At 38.7% G+C, this 24,651-nt stretch overlaps 1 protein-coding gene across 1 annotated transcript; it reads right to left on the bottom strand.

Moving 5' to 3' along the window:
* Positions 1-8,983: 8,983 nt before the first annotated feature.
* LOC143879552 (mechanosensitive ion channel protein 10-like) lies at positions 8,984-19,181 on the bottom strand. Its single transcript, XM_077381996.1, has 5 exons — positions 17,895-19,181; positions 15,459-15,582; positions 14,324-14,617; positions 14,005-14,207; positions 8,984-9,533 (listed from the first exon to the last, which is right to left on the bottom strand). The coding sequence occupies exons 1-5, from the start codon at positions 19,112-19,114 to the stop codon at positions 9,272-9,274; spliced, it is 2,103 nt and encodes a 700-aa protein (XP_077238111.1). The 5' UTR covers positions 19,115-19,181; the 3' UTR covers positions 8,984-9,271.
* Positions 19,182-24,651: the final 5,470 nt, after the last annotated feature.

Genomic DNA, 24,651 nt, shown 5'->3' with positions numbered 1-24,651 from the left:
GGCTAAAATCATGTGAAATGGGAACGAGTATCCCCGAGAAAACGTCTATCTAAGCATGCATGACCCGGGGATGGGCAAAAGAAGATAAACATCGAAATTCTAACTCATCGCATCTAGTCCTAACTCATCACATCTAGGAAAGCAGTAACATCCGCATGCACAGCTACAGCTAAGCAAGCAATATCAGATATGGTAAGCAGAAAAGCAGTAAACATCTACAGCTAAGCATGTGAAACTAAACGCACAAGGAATAAGCAAGCTGAAAGTAAACACACAAGGAATCAAAGACAAACACACGATAAGCTAAAAGATGCGACGAAATAAAGGAATCAGAAAATAGACGATATGCGCAGGCCCCAAAATGCCAGGGAAAATAAAAGGGAACGTACGATAGGCCTAGGGGGCGACTCTAATGAATCAAGCTCAGCGATCCTGATCCGCTAAAGATCGGATAAGTCTCACGATCGTCATAGCCTATCGTTGGGCTCAGCGAGGACAGTCCCTGTGAAGGGGCCACGCTACGTCATCGCCCGTCCCAAAACCCGATGAAACGTCGGAAAACCGATAACACCGGCAAACCACGATCAAAATCGGAAATGAAAGGAAAAGAAGGCTCCGAGTGACCTGGCAATCACCATCCTTGCCGATTTTGGTTTTTTGTATTTTTGAGAAAAGCTTGAAAGATATTTTCAGATGCTGAAATGATTTTTTTTTGAAGGGTTTAAAAGATTTTATTGAAAAGTTTGAACGATTTTATTGAAAAGGTTTGAACGATTTTATTGAAAAGGTTTGAACGATTTTATTGAAAAGGTTTGACTGAACTTGGGATGACGATCCCAAGCTGCCTACGTACCCTGTGAAAAGGGATCAAGCCAACGTAGTTCGAAACAGCTTTTCGAAATACGCTTTGAGTGTTTTTTGATGTTTTTTGGATTTTTGTTATTTGATTTTTATGTATTTTTATCCCTTTTGATTGAAAGGGGGTTTTGGCTCAGGAGGTTGTCGTCCGTCGTCGCCTAAAACCCGACGAGTGTTCCGAAAATCGATAGGGATCCCGAAATGCAAGGAAAATCCCTAAGGAACGTATGAAGAGAAGACCCGAAACTGAGGAAAGGAAAGAAACCCCTAACCCTGTAAGAAGCAATTATCCTGAAGAAGACGGAATCCTAAACCCTCTGGAAAGTCCTAGGACAAGAAAGGGGATAAGAAGGGTAAGGGGCTGGCTCAGGAAACATCCCGTCATCGCCTCCTAAACCTAAGAAAACTCTGGAAATCGACAAAGAACCCTCAAAAAATAAAATTGATAAAATTCTGAACCAGAGAAGAGACCTCAACCAAAGCCAAAGTACATCTCGAAAAGGGAGAAGAAAGGGTATCTGCAAAGGAAGTCTTCTACTTTATTTTGTCTGTGAAAAAGATCCCTTAACTTTAACAACTTGCAATTTACAATCCAAGCTAAAAACCTGATGAAAGTATGGATTAAAATGAGCAGTATACATGAAGGCTGTGGTGGCTCAAAATTGGAAACAAAAATCAATTTCATGTAAATGGTTATGGTAAGACATTTGGAAATTTTAAACTTAGAAATTAAGATTCAGATTTCGATAAGCCATTTAAAATTGCAAGCATTAACATTCCATCATGATATAACTACAACCATTCTCTTTTCAATGCAATATCTCATCATGTCTTAGATCCATCAACACTCCATACGAGATTATCATTTTACCTCCAAGATGGATTCTGATGAACCAATTTCTATAAAAAAAAGACAAGTTCATTGGTGCTAAAATTGGTTAGTGCTAACACCACAAGTCCAGGGGCATGGATATGAGCACTATAATGCTTTGACACTAAATTCACCATGCCCTTTACGATTAGAGGCCATCAGGAGTCATTAAAACTACTTGGCCCATTCGCATTAGAAACACCAGCTACCATGAAATTGGGAGATGACCAAAAAAAAGAAACTTCTTCAGTTGCTAGTATTTGGGTCTAGCTACTCGGATCACAGATGCGATCCATTCCTCTAAATTTAAAAATTAAACAAGATATTAACAGAGAGACCCCATACTGCTGATCATCACAAGGAATTTGCACGAACTAAATTTATCAATTCACCTTGATCTATCCTCTAAATGAAAGCTACAAATGGGGATAGATGTTACCTGAATCGTTGTCCGAGATGGAATCAAGATCCATTCTGCGAAATCCCCTCGCCGTTGCCGCAAGAAATGAATGAACAAATGACAAGAGTTTCAGCTACAGAGGGGTGGTTAGATCCAAGGTAATTGTCGGAGGAAACCAAGTGGCTGGATTGAATGGGGTCTTGAAATGGGTTTTAATGAAATGGATGGGCTCTAGGTTGGGCAGAACTGGGGTTTAGATCTGGGTGAGTCTGAAGTGGGTTTCGGTCTTTGGAGGTGGGGAAGATGGGTTTCGGCTTTGGGGGTTGAGGAAGGTGTAGATGGAGGGCGATGGAGGATTTTCGAAGGGTTGGGTGGTGGTGGAGCTGGAGGTAGAGGACGGTGGTGGTGGTGCCGGATTTTCGAAATACCGAAATGGGTTTCGGTTTTTTAGAAAATGGGTTTTGTGGTTGGGGATTGGTGGGGGTTGGCCGGCCAAAAGTGGGGTTGGCCGGTTGCAGAGATGGGTTTTTGGTGGGGTTTCGGTGGTGTAGGAGATGGGTGTGGGTTTGTGATGAAATGAGTAGAGGGTTTGATCGAAATGGGTTTAATGGGGGTGGGTTTGGGTGACCAGAGAAAATGAGGGGGAAAGATGAGAGATGGAGGTGCGGTGGTGGTGATGGGGTTGGTTGGATCTCCGGAGGAGAAGCCAAAAAATAAAAATAAAAAATCGCTCTCTCTCTCTCTGCAACTCGAAAATGGATTTTCTCTCTATTTTCCTCTTCCTTTCTCTCGGCTTGCTCTCTCTTTATCTTCCTCTCTATGTGTATTTTGGCTGGGATTTTTGGTGGTAGTGATGGGGTGGAGTTTCGGTTTGCAGAGATGGTAGAGGTGCAGTGGCCGGCCGGAGTTGTGGCTGTAGCTTGTGGTGGTGGTTTGGGAGATAGTGGCTGTGGGTTTGGGTGGTTGATAGTGGCTGAGGGTGGCGGTGGTAGTTGGTGGCTGGTTTGGGTGGAGAAGAAGATGCAAATGAAATGGGTTTGGGTTTTATAAGTCTGGGTGGCTGTGATGTAGATGGTGATGGTGGAGGATGGGGGTCGTGGTATGGGTGGAGGATGTCGGAGTGAGGCCGGAGAAGATGGCCGGTGGTGGTGGTTTTCGATGGAGGTGGTGGACTTGAGGATGGTGGTGGTGGTCAAGGAAGAGGTTTTTTCTCACTCAGCTCCCTCTCTGCTTTTTTCTTTAGAAAAATTTCGGCCTTCTCCCTTACCCACGAGATTCCTATTTTTTTATAGCTAGGGTTAAAACCCTCCTCCTAATCTGAGCCGTCCATTTCATTCCCTTCTCATCTCAGCCGTCCATCTCTCTCTTTTAGCCTTAATGCCCCCCTAGAAACCCTAAAACCTAGAACATTCTAGATGATCTGAGCCCTACACTTCACCTCTTTGATCTGATGGCCTATGCTTGTGGCTTGTAGAGAAAGAAATGCAAGCTTCCAAAAATGCCCTCCTGAGAGGAGGAATTTACATTTTTATCAACATCCCTATTACCCCCCTTTTTTATTTGCTTTAATGGGCACCCGCGCTCGGCTATCCCACCCCTTTTTTATAAAGAGAAACATATGTTTGCCCTCTCTTTCTTCCATGGACAACCTTTTTTAACGTACTTTCTACGCTTGAAAGGGGGGGAATGATATTGACAGAACCATATTTTGATTTTTGCACAAACTCGACTTGTCTTTTCTTCATGATATCCTCTTACAGGGCACCTTGGGAACGGTGATGACCATTGACAAATTTTTTTGAACACCGAGACGAGAATCACGATGGGCTAGCGAAAATGCTATTTGGAGCTTAGTGGTACCAAAAATGGGAGAACGTTAATACCAAAACTCACGGGTATTTTATAACTCTTTCAAATTTTTGCGAAAATGAGATAGAGGATCAGGGCAATTGAACGGAGGATGCCAATGGGGTTCAGAGATCACCCAGGCTTTCAAACGATTTCCAAAATATGGAAATGGGCATTTTTAGGGTTTTCGGGTTTGATTTTTCGAAAATTTTGAGATTCGGTTCCAGGATCTCGACTCAACTTCAGGATTGGGATTTTATTCGATTTCGAGAATTTATTCGATTTTGGGGAAAATGGTCCGGTCAAAATGGGGTGTCTACAGCATGCTTTGAAAACATTCCATAAAAGATAGCGAGAAGATAACAATCCCGGTTCACTTGTGAAATATTTGGCAACTAAAACCTAATGCCCATTCAAGTTACTTTACATGCAAACCAACCGATGGACCACATTTTGACAATTGTTAGGATCGGATAATCAAAGCAACAAGGTATATGAGGCTGGTAACACAAAGAACTCGAGTAGATGATCCATGACTGTGTGGACAAGTAATGAATGCCTTAATTTTGAACAACAAAAAAAATAAGGGTATTGATGAAATGGTTTATTCTTACTCTCTATTATTCTTTGGAAAATATAAGAGATGAGTCTATCACCAAGATTAAACCATGGAATAGCAGCCAAAGAACATCAATGAATCCATCTCTAAATTACAGACCCACAGCTGAAACTCTCTTTCTTAAACTATCAAAATGATGATTTAAACTACTACTATCATGCTCTTATCATTTTCAAAACATTTACAAACATATTGAGATGTCTAGTATAAATGAAGATGACAAGTCTTGGGACACTAGAAATTGAAATTCATTGACTGATATTCGAGCGAGGATCATATATATGGAACCCAAAACAAGGCAAATGGATCACAGATACTCCAACAGAAAACAAGTGGGCTTGGTAAACTTATCCAAACAAGGGTAGCATGAGAGGAATTTGGAGCTCTCATCAAAACAGGGTCCACCCAACACATCATATGAATAACAGCTTCCTATACCTTGAAAAAATGGATCTGGACATAACCATGCTTCTTTAGTTACAGCTCCCAATCTCTTCTCACTATTTGACATTTTCAGAGAATATCTATCTGTTTGGTAATCATATACAGGTTTCTTAACATTATCCCCATTCCAGTGATTTCCTCCTACGAAATTTGTATGAACAAACTCAACCTTAATTCAATTGATAAATTTCAACTTGACGTGACCTATCATTCTGCCCTTACATTTTAAAAGCTTGATACTAACCAAAATTTTCAGACATGCTAAAACATAATTATTGAATCAGGCATAGATCATTGGAATACAAATTATGCAAAAATGAATTTTTGAAGTACTTATTATTTTTCCATCTAACTCTGTTTTAGAACTGAAAATAATTGTAAAAATTAATCTTTCAAGAACAAATCATACATAACATCATGATCAAGAGCAGAATTATGATCAGATCCAATCAAAGCACTAAGTATCATCAAATAAACATGAATAGAACCATCAAATTAAGGAAATTATCATGAATTAGAAAATCTAAAAGATGATTCAATCAAATTACTTACCTTACGAGAAATTCTTGAACTACCTTCCTTCAATCGCAACTTCAATTTATCTTCTATAGCAGATGAACTCCTTTCTTCTTCTCTTTTTGAAGTTTATAACATTGGAGAAAATGAAATTGAATCCAAATTTCAAGAATTTAAATCTTAGGCTTCGAACACAACAGATCACAAATTCGGTGGATCCGAGAATGGAACAATGACTCAAAGGTTTCAAAACTGAAATTTGAGTGTCTAAACTAGGGTTCCAAGGTTAACAACAACGGATCTTAGGGTTTTACTCTCTCTCTCTCTCTCTCTCTCTCTCTCTCTCTCTCAATCTCTATCTCTAACTTCCTTCAAATTTCAGATCCGAGACCCCTCTCTCTCAGATCTAAAATCTCTATTCTTCTTCAATTTAGAAACCCTAATTCTTCTAATCAAAATCAGCAAACCTCTCTTCTCTTCGATGTTGCAGAAAATGAGGCAAAAGCAAGGGTTTGATGATGACCGGTAGGAGAGTGAAATTCTACCGGAGAAGATGAGCTTTGACCGGAGAAGAAGGTTGAAATGGGTTTCAAATAAAGAAAAATAGCAAGAGGAGTTTCAAAAATAGTAGAGATGGCTGCAAACAGATGATGTCGAGGTTATAAAAGATGAAGGTGAACGGCAATGGCAAGAATAACGATCGGATCTTTGATGAGATGGCCGGAGCTCAGATTTACTGATCGGAGATGAAAGAGTGACGTCGGAGAAGATGATGCAGGAGATGAAAGAGTGCGGTGGCTAGCCGGTGGTGAAGTGAAGACCGGCTGGAGTAACGGCCGGAGAAAATGAAATTTGGCCGGAGAATATGGATTTGGGGAATGAGATCTCCTCTCTCTCTCTCTCTCTCTCTCTCTCTCTCTCTCTCTCTCTCTCTCTCTCAAACCCTCTTTTTCTAATTTTTTGATCTGTTTTTTTTTTCCTCCTTTCTGTTTTGCTCTCCTTCGATCCCTTATAAAGGGAAAATGATATATTAATGCCCCCCCTTTTGCTTCTCTAGACAGCCCCCTCTAATGTATTTCATGACTACTCGTTTTATTCTACAAAAAGATGGGGTGGCCTGGGTAAAGTAGATGGGTATTTTAAACGAAAAGAGAAGTGATATATTTTTGCACCCCCTTCCTCTTACTTGGACAGCCTCTCAAAGTATTTTTTACTATTCTTGTACACTACAAAGGGGGTGGTTCATGTAATGACAAGAGTAAAACAAATCACTTTCTTTTTATAGGGAATGATATTGGCACCTCAAATTTTGAAATTTGCACAGCCCAACTTGTCTTTTCTTCTTTTCTTATGATTTTTGGGGGCATTTCAAAAATAGAAATGACCATTGATGGCTCTTTAAACACCAAGAGAAGATGGGTTAGCCAAAAATATCAAAACAAGATTGTACGGGTAACCTTCGGAGTTTGGGGGACCTCAATAGGGAAGTGCCAATGCCAATGCTCAGGGATGTTTTTGTACCTTTTCAATTTTTATTTTTTTAAGAAATGAAGGATAAGAATGGGATAACTAAACGAGGGGTTTCGATAGGAGCTTTGGGATTCCAAGGGTTCCGAAAAGACTTCAAGAATTATATGCGAATGGGCACTTTCGGGTTTTCAAGTTCTTTTGGCATTTGAGTTCAATTCTTCAGAGATTTTAAGATTTGGCTTTGGAACTTTATTCAGGTTTAGGGATTTTGGTTCAATTTTGGGGAAATAGGGTCCGGTCAAAATGGGGTGTCTACAGCAACCAGAAAATCCACTATAGAAACAGGAGATTACAAGAGAAGATCAGTGTCTCTCACCAAACCCACCAAGAAACCCTAGTGCACTCTTTTTCCCCTTTTACTCTCAACCCTCTTCTCGAAAGAACGAGCTCACGAAAATAATCCCTAAATCCCTTTAAATAAAGCGGGCCAGAACTTACTCGAGTAGGGCTGAAATGACTTAAAACGGGCCGGGCGAAACAACAGGCCGCTTCCGGGTCATACACAATATTTCAGACCCCAACCGGGTTGAATTCAAGATGCCCAACTTAACACATTTCAGTTGAAAAATATCAAATTGGTGACCAGCCATGTTTCAAGATGTCAGACAACTAGTTTTGCTACGGTGGGTGGCTGTCTACAATTAGGGATGATAAGTAGATCCCTAGTAGGTTAAAAGCATCAATTTCCTTCATACAAGGACTAATAACATGCATGTACTCTTTCAATTTTTCATCCATGTATAAAATTGATTTTCATGAATAGAAAAATGGCCAACTGCCTTAAAGACAATCCCAAGAACATATGAAGTTAATAATGTGTCAATGAATTGATAAGCTTAAAGACAAGTTGAGGTCCAATCAGTTTATCTCAAGTAACAATTTCATGTTACAATTGGAGCTCTAATAATTAATATTGTTGGTGGTCGCATTTTATATTAGGTATTAGAAAATATTAATTATTAGATAGGTAATGTTCATTACTCATGCCCTTTATCTTTCGTCATGTGGTGCTTCCTCGGTCCAACTCTATCCTTGCCTAGAGCTCGTATTTCTAGCTGACAAGAAGAAAACTCAACAGCCTCCCACTGTTATTGCCAGGCATGAAGACTCATGCATGCATATTCGGTTGGTGCCACTTTAAGGACGTTTCATATTTACCGACATATAATATGTACTTTTGAAAAACATTAATGTTTACCTACATGTACTTTGAACAACATTTCCTAAGAAAATACTCTCTCATTTCACTTAAGAAAAAAGTACTCTCTTTATCATTGAATTTTTATATTAACTGTTAGAAATAAGAGAATATAAACTAACACCATAAGAACAATGTTATTTCTTGGTATTAGCAATAAGATATAAGAGACTCTACATTTTTGGGGCATTAATTACTAGCTAGTAAACAAGATATAAGAGATTAAGATCATCTTCCTATAGCCATTCTATCCAAATATGCAGCTCCAATAGCTAGTAAATTCATTATAATCCATTGATTCGTTAAATGCACACGTATACCCATAAAAAAAAAAGTTAAATGCACACGTATTTGTCGCCATAGATCGATATGATATGCGAGTGGTGCATGTTTGTTTCACAACCATTAGGAAAACGGTTGGGGCTCTAAAAATTAATGCTTTATAAAATTATAAGAAGAATGATAGATGCAAGGGCCCTCTTTACACAAGGGCTAAAGAAGGGTCCTTGAATAGATCCACATCTAAAAATTAATGTTTGTTTCCACCCACTGTTTGATATGTCTCGAAAGCTTCTCGTCGTTTTATTTTTAATTTTTTAATTGGTATTGTCAGAGATTTTGGGGAACTGCAAATAACCTTTTGACAGCCCTTTTAACACTAAAGACAAGAAGCTTTCGCCACAGATCAATAGAGCGGAGTGCTAAAATGATATCCCTTTCAAATATTATTTAAAATGATAAAACTACCTTTTAACTATGTAAAATACCAACTCTCTCTCCCTCTCTCCCTCTCTGAACTTGAGAGCACCAACATCATGAAATTACAAGCCCTTCGTCCAATTCAAAAAATAAAATGTTAATTACAACAGGTGATGATTTAACCCAACTCAGCATTACAACAACGGGATTACAGTCGATAACCCCCTCCAATGGCATTTGCACGGCATGCATGGATTACTCTTGTGATCCAACACAACATCCATGTCATCAAGGCATCGGGACGCTGGCATTAATTGATCCTGCTAACATGGCCTCTTGAGGGAGAAGGTGGTAGCTTATGCTAAGATTTTCAAATATCTTCTTCAACTCAAAGACAAGATCCGATCTACGGTTGTTCCTCTCCGGGAAGTTTTGATAGTTGATGGTGTGTAGTACGGTGAGAGACATTCTCATATTGTTCACGTTCTCGATCTCTTTCACCACCACGGAGTGCTTTGATTGCCAGTGCTTAGGCTTGCTCTCTATGTATCTGCATTCACAACAAACATTTCGGTTTTAAGGATACAGTACTGAAAATTAAATAACTTGAATAGGGACCCCGGGTTCCTAGATAAATTCCGCGTTAAAAATAATAATTTGAATATGGAATAAATGGTCAATTTTTTTCTTCTAAAAATGACCAAAAAAATCCCTCTTTTGCACGAATATTAAGAAAGCAGTGGTGATTTGAAAAGGACCAAAGAAGAGTGTTTTTCACTGTTCATGAATTTTGGAGGACAAAAATGCTCTTCACCTTTTTTCAATCATATCTATTATTTTATTATTACTTTTTGAAACTTACCACTTTCTTCCTTTACCTCTCTCTTCCTTTTCAATCACATCTATAAATTACATTCATTATTTTATTATTACTTTTTGCAAAACAAATTTCAACCGCTACTAAGGGTTTTTTTGGGTTTTGCAAAACCAATTTCAACCATTATGTAGGGGTTTTGTTACGGTTTTGCAAATATGAACCACTATTTAGGATTTTGTTAGGGTTTTGCAAAACCAATTTCAACCACTATTTAGGGTTCTGTTAGGGTTTTTCTGTGTTTGAGAACCCTAGTGGTTTAGAGTGTTCAAATAGAGGTTGAAAGTTCCTAAATAGTAGTTTATAGTGTTGAAATAGTGGTTTCCAGTGAGGAGTTAGTGGTTGAAATCTTGAATTATTGGTTAAAATTGGTTCAAAGTGTGTGTCCATAGTGGTCGGAATAGGTGTAATAGTGATAAATTACTCGTTGAAAAATGTAATTAGTGGTTCAAAGATCTATAGTGTCCAAGTAGTGGTTGGAAATGAGAAAGCAGGTGTAATATTGTGGTTAACAGTTACAAGTTAGTGGTTACAAGTGTCTATTTAGTGGTTGAAACTTTGTATTTAGTGGTTGAAAGTGTATGATTAGTGGTTGAAAGTTTTCAGATAGTTTCTGAACTCTGTAATTATTGTTTGGAATTTGGTTGAATTCTATAATTAGTGGTTGAAAGTGTCTTTTTAGTTATTCAAATTGTCTATAGTGTGTAAAATAGTGGTTAAAAATGTGAAATCAAGTGGTTGAAATATGTTTTAGTCCTTCAAAGTGTCCAAATAGTGGTTGAACTCTGTAATTATTGTTTGAAATGTGGTTGAAATCTATAATTACTTGTCAAAAGTGTCGTTTTAGTGCTTGTACAGTGTGTAAATAGTGGATGATAATTCACAACCAAGTGTAATAGTGGTTGAAATCTTCTATTTAGTGGCTGAAAGTGTCCAACTAGTGGTTGAACTCTGTAATTATTGTTTGTAATTGGTTAAGAATTACTATAGTAGTTCAAATAGGTGTAATAGTGGTTTATAGAGATAAATTAGTAGTTGAAATATGTAATTAGTGGTTGAAAGTGTCAATGTAGTGGTCTGAAGTCGAAATACTTGTGCAAACTGAATATAATGAGAAATTAGTGGTTGGAATCTGTAATTAGTAGTTGAAAGTGGTGTAGTAGTGGTTTATTAGTTGAAATATGTAATTAGTGGTTGCAAGTGTCTATATTTTATTGTCTTTAGTATGCATCTATGCCGGTATAACATCTGTTCACATACTATAATGGTTTTGTTTCTGCAGAGAAGGGCAGAGTAAGTAAGGCTATGCTGACACTATGGTGAGTAACTATGACATCGGCCAGTACATTTATTCATTCATTAGCGATTTTTTGTAAGTGTTTACGCTTTTACGATAATGCATTTCTGTGCAGGCTATTTATCTTTCATCTAGATGTTGTCCTTCCTGTTTTCACAACTGCATACAGTCCTTAAAACTTTGGGAAGAGCATGAAGATTTAATAAGAAGTAGCCCATTTGGACATTTGGTCAAACTATAAGGAGTCGAACTACACAAAAAACTTATGACTGTCTTAGTGCTGTGTTGGCAAAAACAACTTAGGATGTTTAGAATAGGTAGTGTGATACTAGTGGTTCGAAGTTAGGGATGTAGCACAAATTTTAGAGTAAAGTATGGTAGGTGAAAGATGTAAATATAAGTGCATTTTAAGTGGATGGACCTGCTCAACGGCTCATTTAAAAAAACCGGAGATGTAAACTGATTTCAACTGGTCCCTACAACTTTGAAATATCTTCAGTTCTAACTTTATTTAGTCTTCATTTCTTGTAGTTTTGATTGTAGGTTATTTGTTATTAAGGAAATGGAATGCCTGAGCAGATATGAAAGTTTTGACTTCGTGCACGCTGATATTACTGCTATGAGAAGAACTCTACTCGATGAATTCTTAGAGGGTGTGTATGGGAGTCAATATATACGATTTTGCCAACATTGTACATGGAAGGAAATTTTGAATGTCGTTGATTTTTTCTGTAATTGAATGCACACGGAAGGAACAGATGAATGACCACTTTAATTTCTGTAATTGTTCTCTGTAATTGAATATACATGGAAGGAACAGATGAATGACCACTTTAATGTCTTTAATTGTTTTATGTAATTGAATATACGTAGAAGTAAAAGTTCATTGTTTTCTTACATGTTCAAGATTTGGGTGTGTCAATATATATCTTTGCATGATTTGGGTGGCTCAAAAGGCTTCTACTTATTATGATATGCAACATAAGGTTTGGAGTCAACTTTAGAGTCGATTTTAAGCAAAACAATAGTTGCAGAGTCGACTTAGGTTCATTTTCTTTTGAAGTTGACTCTTGAGGCGCCTTGCAACGTTTCTGTTCAATTTTTAAAGAAAACGGAAGTTTTAAAGTCAAAGCTTGAGTCAACTCTCGGTTGTTGTTTTTTTAACAACTACTTACACCCATAAACTATTATTGCTAGAGAAAACAGAAGTTTTAAAGTCAAAGCTTGAGTCAACTCTCGGTTGTTGTTTTTTTAACAACTACTTACACCCATAAACTATTATTGCTAGAGTTGGAACCACTATTTATACCCTCTAAACTACTATTTACACTTAGGAAACACTATGTAAACACATGAACCACTATTCCAACACTATGAACCACTATTCTAACACTCCTGAACCACTATTCAAGTAGGTGATATTCAATCCAATGAACCAATTTAAACTAGATGGAATCAAATCCAATGAATCACTTTTTACAACCCTGAACTACTATTTATATTGTTTTAACCACTGCGTACACCCATGAACCACTGATAGTAGAGTTTGTACCACTATTTATACCCTCTGAACCACTATTTACACTTAGGAAACATTATATAAACACATGAATCACCATTCGAACACTATGAACCACTATTTCAACACTCCTGAACCACTGTTCAAGTAAATGGAATCTAATCCAATGAACCAATTTAAACTAGATGGAATCGGATCTAATGAATCACTTTTTACAACCCTAAACTACTATTTATATTATTTTAACCACTACATACACCCATGAACCACGGATGGTATAGTTGGAACCACTATTTATACCCTCTGAACCACTATGTACATAGTTTTAACCACTATTTACACTTAGAAAACACTATGTAAATGGATATTATTTAAAATTGACTACTAATCTTGTGAGGAAAAATTTAATCTTGTTCCACCCGAAAAATAAAATCAGAAAAAGAAATAAGTAAAGAAATAAAAGCCGCATTGATGGAGCACAGGTGGTGGCATACATATGTGCCTAGCTTGATGGGCGGCCTCAATTTTCGTGTTATAATGGTGGTAAAAGTATTAGGAAGCTTTGGAACTTAAGTTTTGCATGTAGTTATGGCATTTTTGAAAGTTATTATCTTGGAATATAAGATTTTAGAGTTACAAGATGTTTTGAAAGTTGTTATTGTTGTAGTTTCCAAGCTGGGTCAAATTCTTAGGTTAACAATGTGTGGTTGGAAGTTGTAAGGGTGTAAACGGTTTATGTAGTGCAAAAATTTGTTAAAAAGAGGTGATGAATGTATGTTGGAACAGTTGAAGAAAATATTGGGATGAAAAAAAGAAATTCTTTTGTGGCGGAGCATTGCTCCTATTTGGTCATTCTTCCTCAAGTTCTTTGTTTTTTTTACCTCTTGTTCTTTTTCCCTCCATCACACACATGCCTCATTTAATATCCCAGTTGAATCAAATGATATAGTGGATTAAACTTTGCTCAACCCAAGCAAAAAAGTTTTGGGCTCACGAAAGATTGGGAACATCGTTTGATGATCCAAATTATTCATCTGATGGGACCCACAATGGATGGATCATCTCCCCAAAACCTCTACTTTTGAACAACCCCATCCAACCAATAAGGGGCTGGCATTATCACTGATAAATTTATAAATTTAGACACTTCAATCAATGTCACTTTGTTTGTCCTACTTGTAGACAGTAAAAGCATATCAAATAGGACAAATAGACATAGGTGGAAGTGTACAAATTTATGGGTGTCATTGTGTCAATATCAACCCCATTTTCTCTCAAGTCAATTAATCTTGGAAACTTGTAAGGAAAGGATGTGTGAGAGCATTGCTTACGATTGTATAGATTTCTTTAGGTCAGTGATAGTCTCGACTGAAGTCCAAACGTCTATCGAGAAGTCAATACTGTCTCCCATTTCTGGACTTCTATAGAAATTACTGATGGGCTTTGTGATCAGATTCGAGTTGGGGTAGTAAATCTTCTCATTGTCATATCTAAGAAATACCGTTGTCAAAATATTCATCTCCTCCACAATCATCTACACAAAATCAGCAATCTCAATTCAAATCAAAGGAGTAGGAAACAAAATGGAAAACATTTTCTTTTTTCATTCCAATAAGATAATAGAGAAGCTTGACTCATAGGAAAACTTACATGGACACCATCAATGACGCAACGATCACCAACATCGAAAGGGTGCATGACAAAGACAAAGATGACGGATTCGAAGACGGTCTTGCAAGTGTTTTGGAACATGAATCCAAGGAGCAGTGATTGGGAAGTGATAACAACTAGGACTTTGCTTGTGGCTAATCCCATTACCATAAGTGATACAAATATTATAATGACAAATACGATTGTGCCCACCAGTTTATGAAGCTGTTGCACTGCCGTCTTTGTGTCATTCAAGGCATGAGCAAGAGCTTTTCGCTCAATATAAGCTCTCACCTGCAAGAAGTAAAGCCCCACGATAAGTATTTTCATTATTTTTTTTCAAAGTACTAGGATGCTACTAGTGTTAAAAAACTCGGACTCGGATGAGAACTCGTTCAACAAAAATAAAGCCGACATAAGCAAGTCAATAATTGATGAGGGTGCCTCTCTTTGTAAGGGAGATTTCTTAATTTGTATATTTTCTATATATTTTTTAGAAAATTAATTACCTATCTAGTCTCAAAAATAGAATCAAAGCCGATGTCTATCCAAACCACTGACAAGATGAGATGCAAGAAACACAAACACATAGCAAAAAAACATGGTTCAGTAGTGTGCTTATGCCCGTGGAATAAGAGTGTTTTATTATCTCTATCAGTGTTTGTGCCTCACACATTAATCCGACCAGGTGATAGATCACTGCCAGAATACAAGACATCAACCCAAGGGACTCAAATATTTGTCCAGTTAACTTCAAAAAGAGGTGATTGACTCAACTGGCAATCCCCTGCAGTTTTCAGCTTCTTTCTAAAGTGCTTCAGTTCGACGTGATCTATCACAGCCGGGTTTTGAATTAGACTCCGGCCGAGATATGGAACCCTTATACCAGTACATTCGTCACGGCTTTCGGAGAGTTTCACTCCGAAGTTGCTTCATGGTATTAGGATTAAGAACCTATCCTTCGTCCGGAACCAAACTAGCGACTACAGCTTGCATAGGATTTTGAATGCGATAATACCCCCCTACAACCAAATGGTCTTGAGTTCTGAGTTGACTCATTTAGTTATTATGGCCGGCACTCTGTTACTGCCCTTGTTCCTTGAAGTATATATAAGAGTTTTATGTAATAGCTTACCACCCAGTTCCTCAAAGAGGACTTTCTGATTTTGGCAGTCTCAACAGCTCCTTCAAAGAGAGGGAATATTGTGTTAACCTCGTCCTTATTTAAGAACCTCAACAGGTCGTCATCTTCAATGTACCTACATGATAAATATCACACATTATAAGTGGCTGCAACTCGGTTGGGTCGGGCGGGTCGGGTTTTGGAGAACCCAACCCTACCCGAGAAATATCTCGGGTCGGGTCGGGTCGGGTTTTTTTTTTTATGGAAAACCCACGATTCCCAAACCCGGCCCTACCCATGATAAATCTCGGGTCGGGTCGGGTTTTTTCACGTTGACGCAATTTTTTAAGGAAAATTCTTGTTTGGCAAGGCAACTCAACTCAACGAAGCAGAAATTACACTCACATTACACTTGAATCAAACAATGATGTAATTACACTCACATTACACTTGAATCAAACAATGTTGTAATCAAACAATGTTGTAATTACAATCAGACAATCCTGAATCAAACACTTGAATCAGCTCAACTCATAGAAGCAGAAATTACACTCACATACAAGAACAGTGGGTGCGTGGGTTTTCACTTTTAACTTTTAACTAACAATAGAAAAAAATGTATATACTATAACTTATATAACTCGGGTCAGGTCGGGTCGGGCCCCTTCAAACCCGGCTCGACCCGAGATTCATGCGGGCTTTTGAATGCTCAACCCGGCTCGACCCGAATCCCATGAAACCTGAACCCAACCCAGGCTATTTTCGGGTCGGGTCGATGCGGGTCGGGTAAAACCCGGCTCGAGTTGCAGCCCTAATTATAACTACTTCAAAACTAGAAAATCAACAATTATATATAGTGGGCCCCACTATACTTTTTGAAAATACTGGACTTCTCACGCACACAGCATATTAGATCTCATAAAAGACAAAGCGAGTTCTGCCCATTAGCATGACAAGTGCCAATATCAATAGCTTTTCTAGATTTAGATTTTTAATACCAGAAACAGAATGCTTAGGTTGACGCACACGGCAATAAAAAACAGACAATTCTGCGGATATTTTAACTAGTCAGAAAATCTAGCATGAGTAATTGGGTCAGAAATTTATGGCATTACCTTATTTGCGAAATTCACTCAAATGTGATGACCCTATTTGCAAATTGTCTAGAAAGACTCTTCTTGCAATAAAAGGAAGTAGAAGACTTCTTTTGCAAAAAAACCCTTAAAAATACTGTCGGCAACACCACTAGTAGGGGTGCAACCCGGGTTGGGTTAGGGTTGATGGTTGGGTTGGGTTGAGGCCAACCCTAACCCAACCCAAGATAGCATTCCCTCAACCCTAACCCGAGCCTCGGGTTGAGGATGGTCAACCCTAACCAACCCGCCTCCAAATCGGGTCGGGTTGCGTTCAGGTTGGGATCGGGTCATCTACGACCAAACAGAAAAACACAAGAAAGAAAATCATAATCCTGAGAAAATCATGATAAAATTAGAAGACCGAGGTCGGGTTCGGGTCGGGTCGGGTTGCCAAGGTCTCAACCCTATCCCAACCCGAATTTAAATCGGGTTGGCTTTTCCCAACCCAATCCAAGAAAATGCCAAGCCAACTTGAGCCAAAATCAGGTTGAACCCGTCGGGTTTCGGTTGAGCCCGACCCAAGTTACACCCCTAAACACCAAATTGGAGGCCCAGCGCAAAAGTATTTGTCGGGCCACTTGTTCAATGATTCCAACTATTTCCAACTATGGATGGGACTTGGAGCAAAATATATTAGACGATTCTAACCCTCGCCACTAAATAGGTGGTGAGAAAATAAAAAAGATGACGGGAAAGATAATTTCTAGAGAAACTTATTCTACAAGAATAAATAATCCCAGGAACAGCTTATCCAAGAATATTTTATCCCAGTGGTGAACAGCCAAATTAGAAACTGGTTTTGAAGTTAAGTATAATTACTTGTAAATATATAATGGTTATAATAGCCTTGTAAATTATATAATTAGTGACTATCAAAAGGCCTTAAACCTTTAATGTTTAATTTTCAAAAAGGATTAAATTAAAATAATCTTACTTGCAAATAAAGACCAGTTTTGGTGCCATCCAAAGAATTGAGAGTTTATATGATGTGTGGCCATATAACCCCGTATTTTAAAAAAAAGTACGGTACGGCCCCCATCATAAGATGATCAAGCTTGTTCATTTGTGGGGCCACAACGTAAATAGCCCTGAAAATCATTTTCATAGAACGATCCTTCCCCTCCGATCTATAGAAGGACTGCACATTATGAAAAATTCTATATATCGATTGGAGGGTTACAATCATCCTATGGAAGTGATTTTTAGGCACAACCTATTTACAATTTGGCCGAACAAATGGACGGTTTGGATCACGGGCCTTACTTTTTACCGAAACGTAATAAACCAAATTGAGAAAACCAAGAAAACTCACTTCACACCGGGTTTGGCAACGTTCTTGAAGATGCGCTGAGCCGCAAGCCTAGCTTCGAACTCGTTCGTGATCTCCGACTCAGTCTCCTTGAATCGCTCCATGGTATTGTCCACCGTGTGCGTAATTGTGGAAAGCCCTGATTTCATAACATGACTCACCAGCTTCTTCACACCCAAGGCCGACGCGCTAGCCTGACTCAGTCTCTTCAACCTTGCCACGTCAATCCGCCTCGACCCGGCCCCACTAGTACTCCCTTCCTTCATCGATAGCCTCCAATCCAACGGTGGCCTCGCAGCCATCGACGCGGACTGCTTCCACTCACTCGGAGACCGGGTCAACTCGCCCAGAGCTGGACCCGACAGCGCCTCGAGAATGTAATGATGAAAAACACTCTCCTTCATCCGATCAAAGAAGGTTGCCACATGGAAGGACGATGCGAGAATCTTGACCATTAAAATCTTAACGAGCCAAATAATGGCCCCGATCAAGATCGCGAGGAGCGCGCGCGAGAACATAGAAAGTAGCCGTTTGTGCTTTAAAGTCGACCGTTCGATATCAGATTTGAACATTAGGGTCCAAACCATTAAAACCAATCCTAACCACACGCATTTTTGTACGCTCCGACGGAGACCGTACACGAAATAAACGACCTTCTCACGGAGTGTAAAATTCCGTTCGATTAGAAAAACCAAAAACCAGACGGCCGACCCCGATACGAGTCGCCCACAAAAAATTACTAGAATCATTAGACACCATTTCCAAAGTTCCAGCCCCCATAACATTCTTTCCTTTACAGAGGCCACGGCTAGGCTCGAGACTAAGCAGGCCATGATAGATAAAAATGCTATCCATTCAAAAATGCCTCTCCATCCAATTTTCTTTTTATTCCTCTGGTTTTCGAATTGCTTAGCTTCTTCTTCTTCTTCTTCTTTTTCTTTTCCTTCTTTGAAGAGCTCTTCTTCGGCTTCTTCGTCGGAGAATTGGGTTTTGTTGTCTTTTGGGCAATCTGAGGGGTGGTCTAAAGTGGGTTTTAGGGCGAGGGGAAAATTGAGTTCGAGGAATCGAGATTTGGGTTTGAAGGTGGATTGACGGAGGGGGCGGTGTCTTGGTAAGTTGAAGGGTTTTACTTTGTCGATGTGATCGGGGGGATTCTCAGGGGTTTTGGGTAAGTGGAGGATGAATTGATCTGAGGTTCTTTTTTCTTTATCTGGGTTTTCCATTTCTGGGGTTTGAGAGTTCTACTGGTTTTGAAATTTTGTTGGGAGTGAGGATAGTGGGGGTTGCTGCTTATACATATGGTGTTGACTAGGGGTGCAAGTTTGGCCCTGTCAGCCCTGACCCACCCTTGTCAGCTCTGACCCGCCCTGAGCCCGAACAGGGTCAGGGTTCATTTTTTTTAGACCCCGACTCTGGTCGGGTCGGGTTCTAGGTTAATGCCTCGGGTACCCTGACCCGGCCCGACCCTAAGATTTCTATTATAGAATTGAACCATCTGTGCGTGTTTCTTTTGCTAAAGTTTTCTATTATCTTCGATTGATATTTCTTTAGATTATTATTATTAATTGTCTCTGTTGCCCGTCATGTTGTTGAATTCATATTGTCTTATTTTGTTCCCTTTCTCTGTTTATTGATCATTTTGTTCTATATGATAAGTGGTTGCTTTATTTTTGGCACTCTTAACAGGTATTTGCACTAGAGTCAATTATGGGCCGGCCCGGCCCTGCCCAATCAGGGCCAATCAGGGTGGGCCAGGGCCAGCACTGAGCCCTGTAGGCCGGGCAATGGGTTGAGGCTTTTCGGCCCTGACTCAGGGTCAGGGTGGGTCAGGGCCAAGATAATGGGATCCAGGGTTGGGCCAGGGTTTTGAAAAACCCGACCCAACCTGACCCTGTTGCAGCCCTAGTGTTGATAGTGGAGGCAACTGTTGTAGTATTCATGGGTTGCAATAATATCCGGAAAGATTCCATTTTCCACTTTATGCTGCTTGGATGTAATAATTGTGTAAATCCCTAAAATCTAGTAGACAAGACGGGTGTAATAATTGTGTAAAATACCACTTGATATATATAATAAGCTGGGAGGAAAAGCCCAGGCTCTTTTGAATTTTTTTAAAATTCGGTGGGATTTATATCTCACTTTTTTTTACTTTTTCTAACAAAGACACCTATTCAACTCATATATTTTCAATCCTACCCCCTCCTTTATACTTTTTAACAAAGGCACTCATTCAACCCACTTATTTTCAATCCTACCCTTCCCTTATTTTTTTTCAACATATTTTTTAAATAACATTTTTTTTTTATTTCATATACTTTTTTTTTGCCGTGTCGTGCATTTTTTTTATTTTTTTAAACAAAAATTCATTAGAAAAATTGGGTATCATATACTTTTTTTCGCCGCATCGTGCATTTTTTTTTACACAAAAATTAATTAGAAAATATTTTCTTTTGCATTTGGGCAACAAAACACTAAATTGGAAAAAATCAGATAACTTACCATCATGTTAAAGTATAAAAGATAAAAAAAACGCCTTTCTCCAACAGCTTAGGCTTTTGGAGAAGTTGGTTTGTTCACATGGTATCAATATTTACCATGTGATATAGAACTGGACAATATAGAACTGGACAATATTTACACATCAGGATCGGCGCGTGACAAATTGCACGTCTAGTGACATGATATCACATATCTTTACATATTAAATATCCCCAAAAAGGAAAAAATTTCATCGGTAATACTCCCCTCCTATCTCTCTCCATCTCTCCCTCTCCCGGCTAGCTTTTCATCCAAACAGGAACTTTACTTGGACTTTACTCGGTTTTACCAAGGATTTAAAATCCTGCCCCCTCCATGGACTTTACTTGCCCAAAAAATGCTTAAGCATCCAAACAAAGCCTAGTGGGTTCCATGTGAAAGCAACAATCCAGGAAAGTAGAGTGATGTGGTAGGTCTTACAAGGACTTGGGTACCCTCCCCTTAACGGTGAGCTTTTAAGGGTGAGTTCTACTCGGGTTCAAACATTTTATGCGGGATATGCTGAGATTGAAGTGCTGGGGACAAAAACAGATCACCAACAATAGACCCCCATCTGGCTCCTGAGCCCACAAGGGTCTTGAGGTCGCACGGGGTGACACGTCATCCCACCTGGCCCTTGAGCCCACCGAGGCGTTGAAGCCGCGTAGGTGAGACACGTCATCCTAGCTGCTCACTGAGCCCACAGATGCCTTGAGGCCACGGAGGCGATACGTGTCCTCCTACCTGGTCCTTAAGCCCACAGAGGCCCTGAGGTCACATGGGGAGACATGTCACCGCCAGCCATGACAATCCCCAAGCTGCAGGCACAACAATCTTCTCCAACACGCCACTTTCAATAGGCCACGCACCTCCCAACAAGCTAATCAAAGGACACCAGCCAATCTCGGAAATAGGCACAACAATGCCAATCATGGCCGTCACTTGAAAGGTCACGTCCATGGTCAGAGCCACTCTGAAAATGGTTGAGGAGACTCGGCACCGCCCTAAAGCACCAATGTGATTCTTCGCCTGGCACACAGTAAACACACCACCCAAGGGAATATCATCTATAAAAGAGGATCCGCACATAGCAGTCAGAGGAGGGGGGGAAGAGCTAAAAGAGCCAAGGTAAACCGAGCCAAAGTACGCCTGAGCTCTAATTTGAAGCTTAGTTCCATCTATGACGTCTAGAGCTGACTTGAGTGTCGAAGGGTCCTAGGAGTTCCCAAACTCTTAGTGGCCTTAGCCCTTTGTTGGTCCACGCAGGTCCTTGCAGCACTTTTGAACCTCGGGGCGTCTCAAAAGATTTACCAGGGCACTCGATAAATTTTGGACTGTAACATGAGGTATGGGTAAATGATTCGGGTGTGACAATTCCATAACACGAGGCCAACACTTTGTACTTGTACAGAAAGAGTGGAAAATGACTCGAGAACACAGAGCTACCACTCCCTACATGTGGACTAGAAAGTCTCCACGGTCTAGCTAAGCTCACATGGATGGAATATAGGGAGTGGTGATCCCACTGAGTCCATCTCATCGGCCTCTTGCTGGCAAGCCTCAAAAAGAAAGTGTCCTTTGGGAACACGGTTATGACCCAAAAGGAAGTGGATGCCCCATTGTAGGCAAAAGACAAACAACCCAAAAGGAAGTGGATAGGCACAGGACAAACAACGGTGAAAATGCTGGGGTAATCATTTCCAAATTGTTAGAAAAAGACAATTTATTGACTGGGACCTTGTCCCATTTAACCAGTCCAATATTATTGACTGGGACCTTGTCCCATTTTAAAACTGTTGTAGTTTTAAAATAGTACTTTTCATAATTTGAATGTATTTATTATTGACTGGGACCTTGTCCCATTTAATCATTTATTTTTGTTTAGAGACCTTCAATTTATCAACAAAATTGACACCATCAACAGGAGACTATTCTACAGAGCCTTGTGATTTTGTTCCTTCATTATGTTTAGGGAGATGTTATCAGCACTGCTATATTTTGATAACCGCACTCCTCATTCTTTAAAAGTATGGTATGGCCCGCACCATAGGATGATCCAAACCGTCCATTAGATGGGTAGCATCCTAAATAGGTTGTGCCCCAAAATTCATCTCCACAGGTTGATCCTAACCCTCCGATTTATAGAGGGTTAGGATCATCTTTGGAGTTACTATTCTAAAAGTATCTTTTATGGTTTGAAATTTCATGTCTGTAGCATAGAAGTTAAAAGCTTTACTTTCAGTGCCAGTTTCTTATTGCTCTCTGCAGAAAGAAGAAATTAATTAATATTTTTAATGATAGAAAAATTAAAGTTTAGGTGGCTTAGGTCTTATGTTCAACTCAGATGGATGTAGCCATACATTATTTGCATTTTGTAAGATGCAAATATTCTTTTTATCTATTATACCAACTATGTTATACGTTCTTAAAATATCAACAAATTTTTGGGATTTTTGTATGATGCTAATAAAAAACACTGGGTTGTACACAAATTTACAAATTATGCAAACAATCCAATGAAACACATTAATTTCAAAGATTTAGATACATTATTCATTAACAAAAGCTGATACAAAATACAGTAATAGAAAACTAGAAATTTACTATAATTTCCATTCAAAATATCCACTTTAAAGGGGAACCATGTAAATAGGCATCACATTTTTATGATTTTAGACATAGACCAAAATGAGATTTATATAATAATTAATGTTTTCTATAGGCACAACTTAAAGAGTCTTAAACAACAAAGGGATTTAATTACATAAACTTAGTACCACTTTTACATGTTATGTTTTTCATAATTTTGCTATTTTGGTCCTAAATTGGCTTTAAAATTTTTATTTTATTGGGTTAGGGGGGTATTTGTATTATTTATGTACTAAAACTTAATTGGAAAATCAATAAGATTGACAGAAGGCTGTTGTTTGGATTGCATTATATCAAGTGTTATCTGATTGCTGAGTTTGAGACTTGTTAGATGTACAAAGCAAGTAGAGTCATTATCTCACTATGGGAGTGCAGTATATCATTTTCCTTCCATTATTCAGGTTGCATAAATAGTGAGAGCTAAGGAGTCTCATAATCAAAATATAGAAATGCAGGATATCATTTTCCCTATTATTCAGGAGTTTCATGAATATTGAGAACTATGATACCAATATATAGTAGAAAGCAGCAGGGTTTTCAATTTTAAAATATTTTTTGGCATAATAGTAGTAACACCAAAAAAAAAAAATTATACAAAGCTTGTATTAGAATCAACTTACTTGATATTGCAAATTCTCTATTTCTATCACCTTATTTTAATTAGTTTACAACTTGTTTTATTAGTTGTAAAATGGAAAATTTCTATAAAATCAGTTTGAGAATGTTAGCATTTTGAGAATCAATTGCGAGTCCAAAACTGATTTTGGATTTTGAAGAAAAAAAACAGGGCCTAAATGAAAGAATATTTTTTAAGGATATTTTCATCATATAAAATTCTAAATCAAATATGAATGAAGTTGGACATTCATTCTAAGCCTAACTAGTTAGACAGATTAATTCTACAATTATTTTAGGGACTTAGAACTTTAGAGTAGTCACAGATACAGGACCGATTCGGCTGAATAAACTAATGTATACGAACACCAATAGCAGACATCACAATTTATAACTTCTTTTCAGCACTAGCTAGACTTCTTCTGCCTCACCCTCATGGCAACTTGACAAAATAACAGCAATGTAGTGATATGATGTGGTTTGATTCCTTTTTCCTCGATCTCCCTAAAAGCTCAAAAAGCTTTCTTCCCTTGACCATATCAAAGCCGTCCAGAGAAATTTCGAATGGACTGAGTTCATTCATTTGCTCCAAAAGAATGGACTGAGTTCAACAGCAATTTCGAATACATGTTAACAACTTCATTCTTGATTAGAACACTGCTTTACAACCTACATTGGAGAATGCAGCCATGAATCTCTTTCCCATGTCGCTTTGCAGTAGAGAACGCGCAAGCAAGTAATATCCTTAACATGGTAGCCATATCAGGTCATATAACACTGACGCGGTGCTTATTGAACAGTCCCACATGTATTTTTCCAAGATAAGATGCACACAGATCATATAACTCTCCCTCCCTCATAGATCATATAACTCTCCCTCCTCCACAGGAACCAATTCGATGTGAGAAGAGAATAAATGCAACACAATCAATATGTGCAAATAAATAAATAAGTACTGCAATTCAACTCAACTAAGCCT

This window comes from Tasmannia lanceolata, unplaced genomic scaffold, assembly GCF_043159265.1.
Source record: "Tasmannia lanceolata isolate RefF3 unplaced genomic scaffold, GAP_Taslan_0.1 ptg000002l, whole genome shotgun sequence".
In the NCBI taxonomy this organism is placed as follows: Eukaryota; Viridiplantae; Streptophyta; class Magnoliopsida; order Canellales; family Winteraceae; genus Tasmannia; species Tasmannia lanceolata.
Note: the sequence above shows the minus strand (reverse complement) of the source record. Positions and strands in the feature narration are given on the sequence as shown.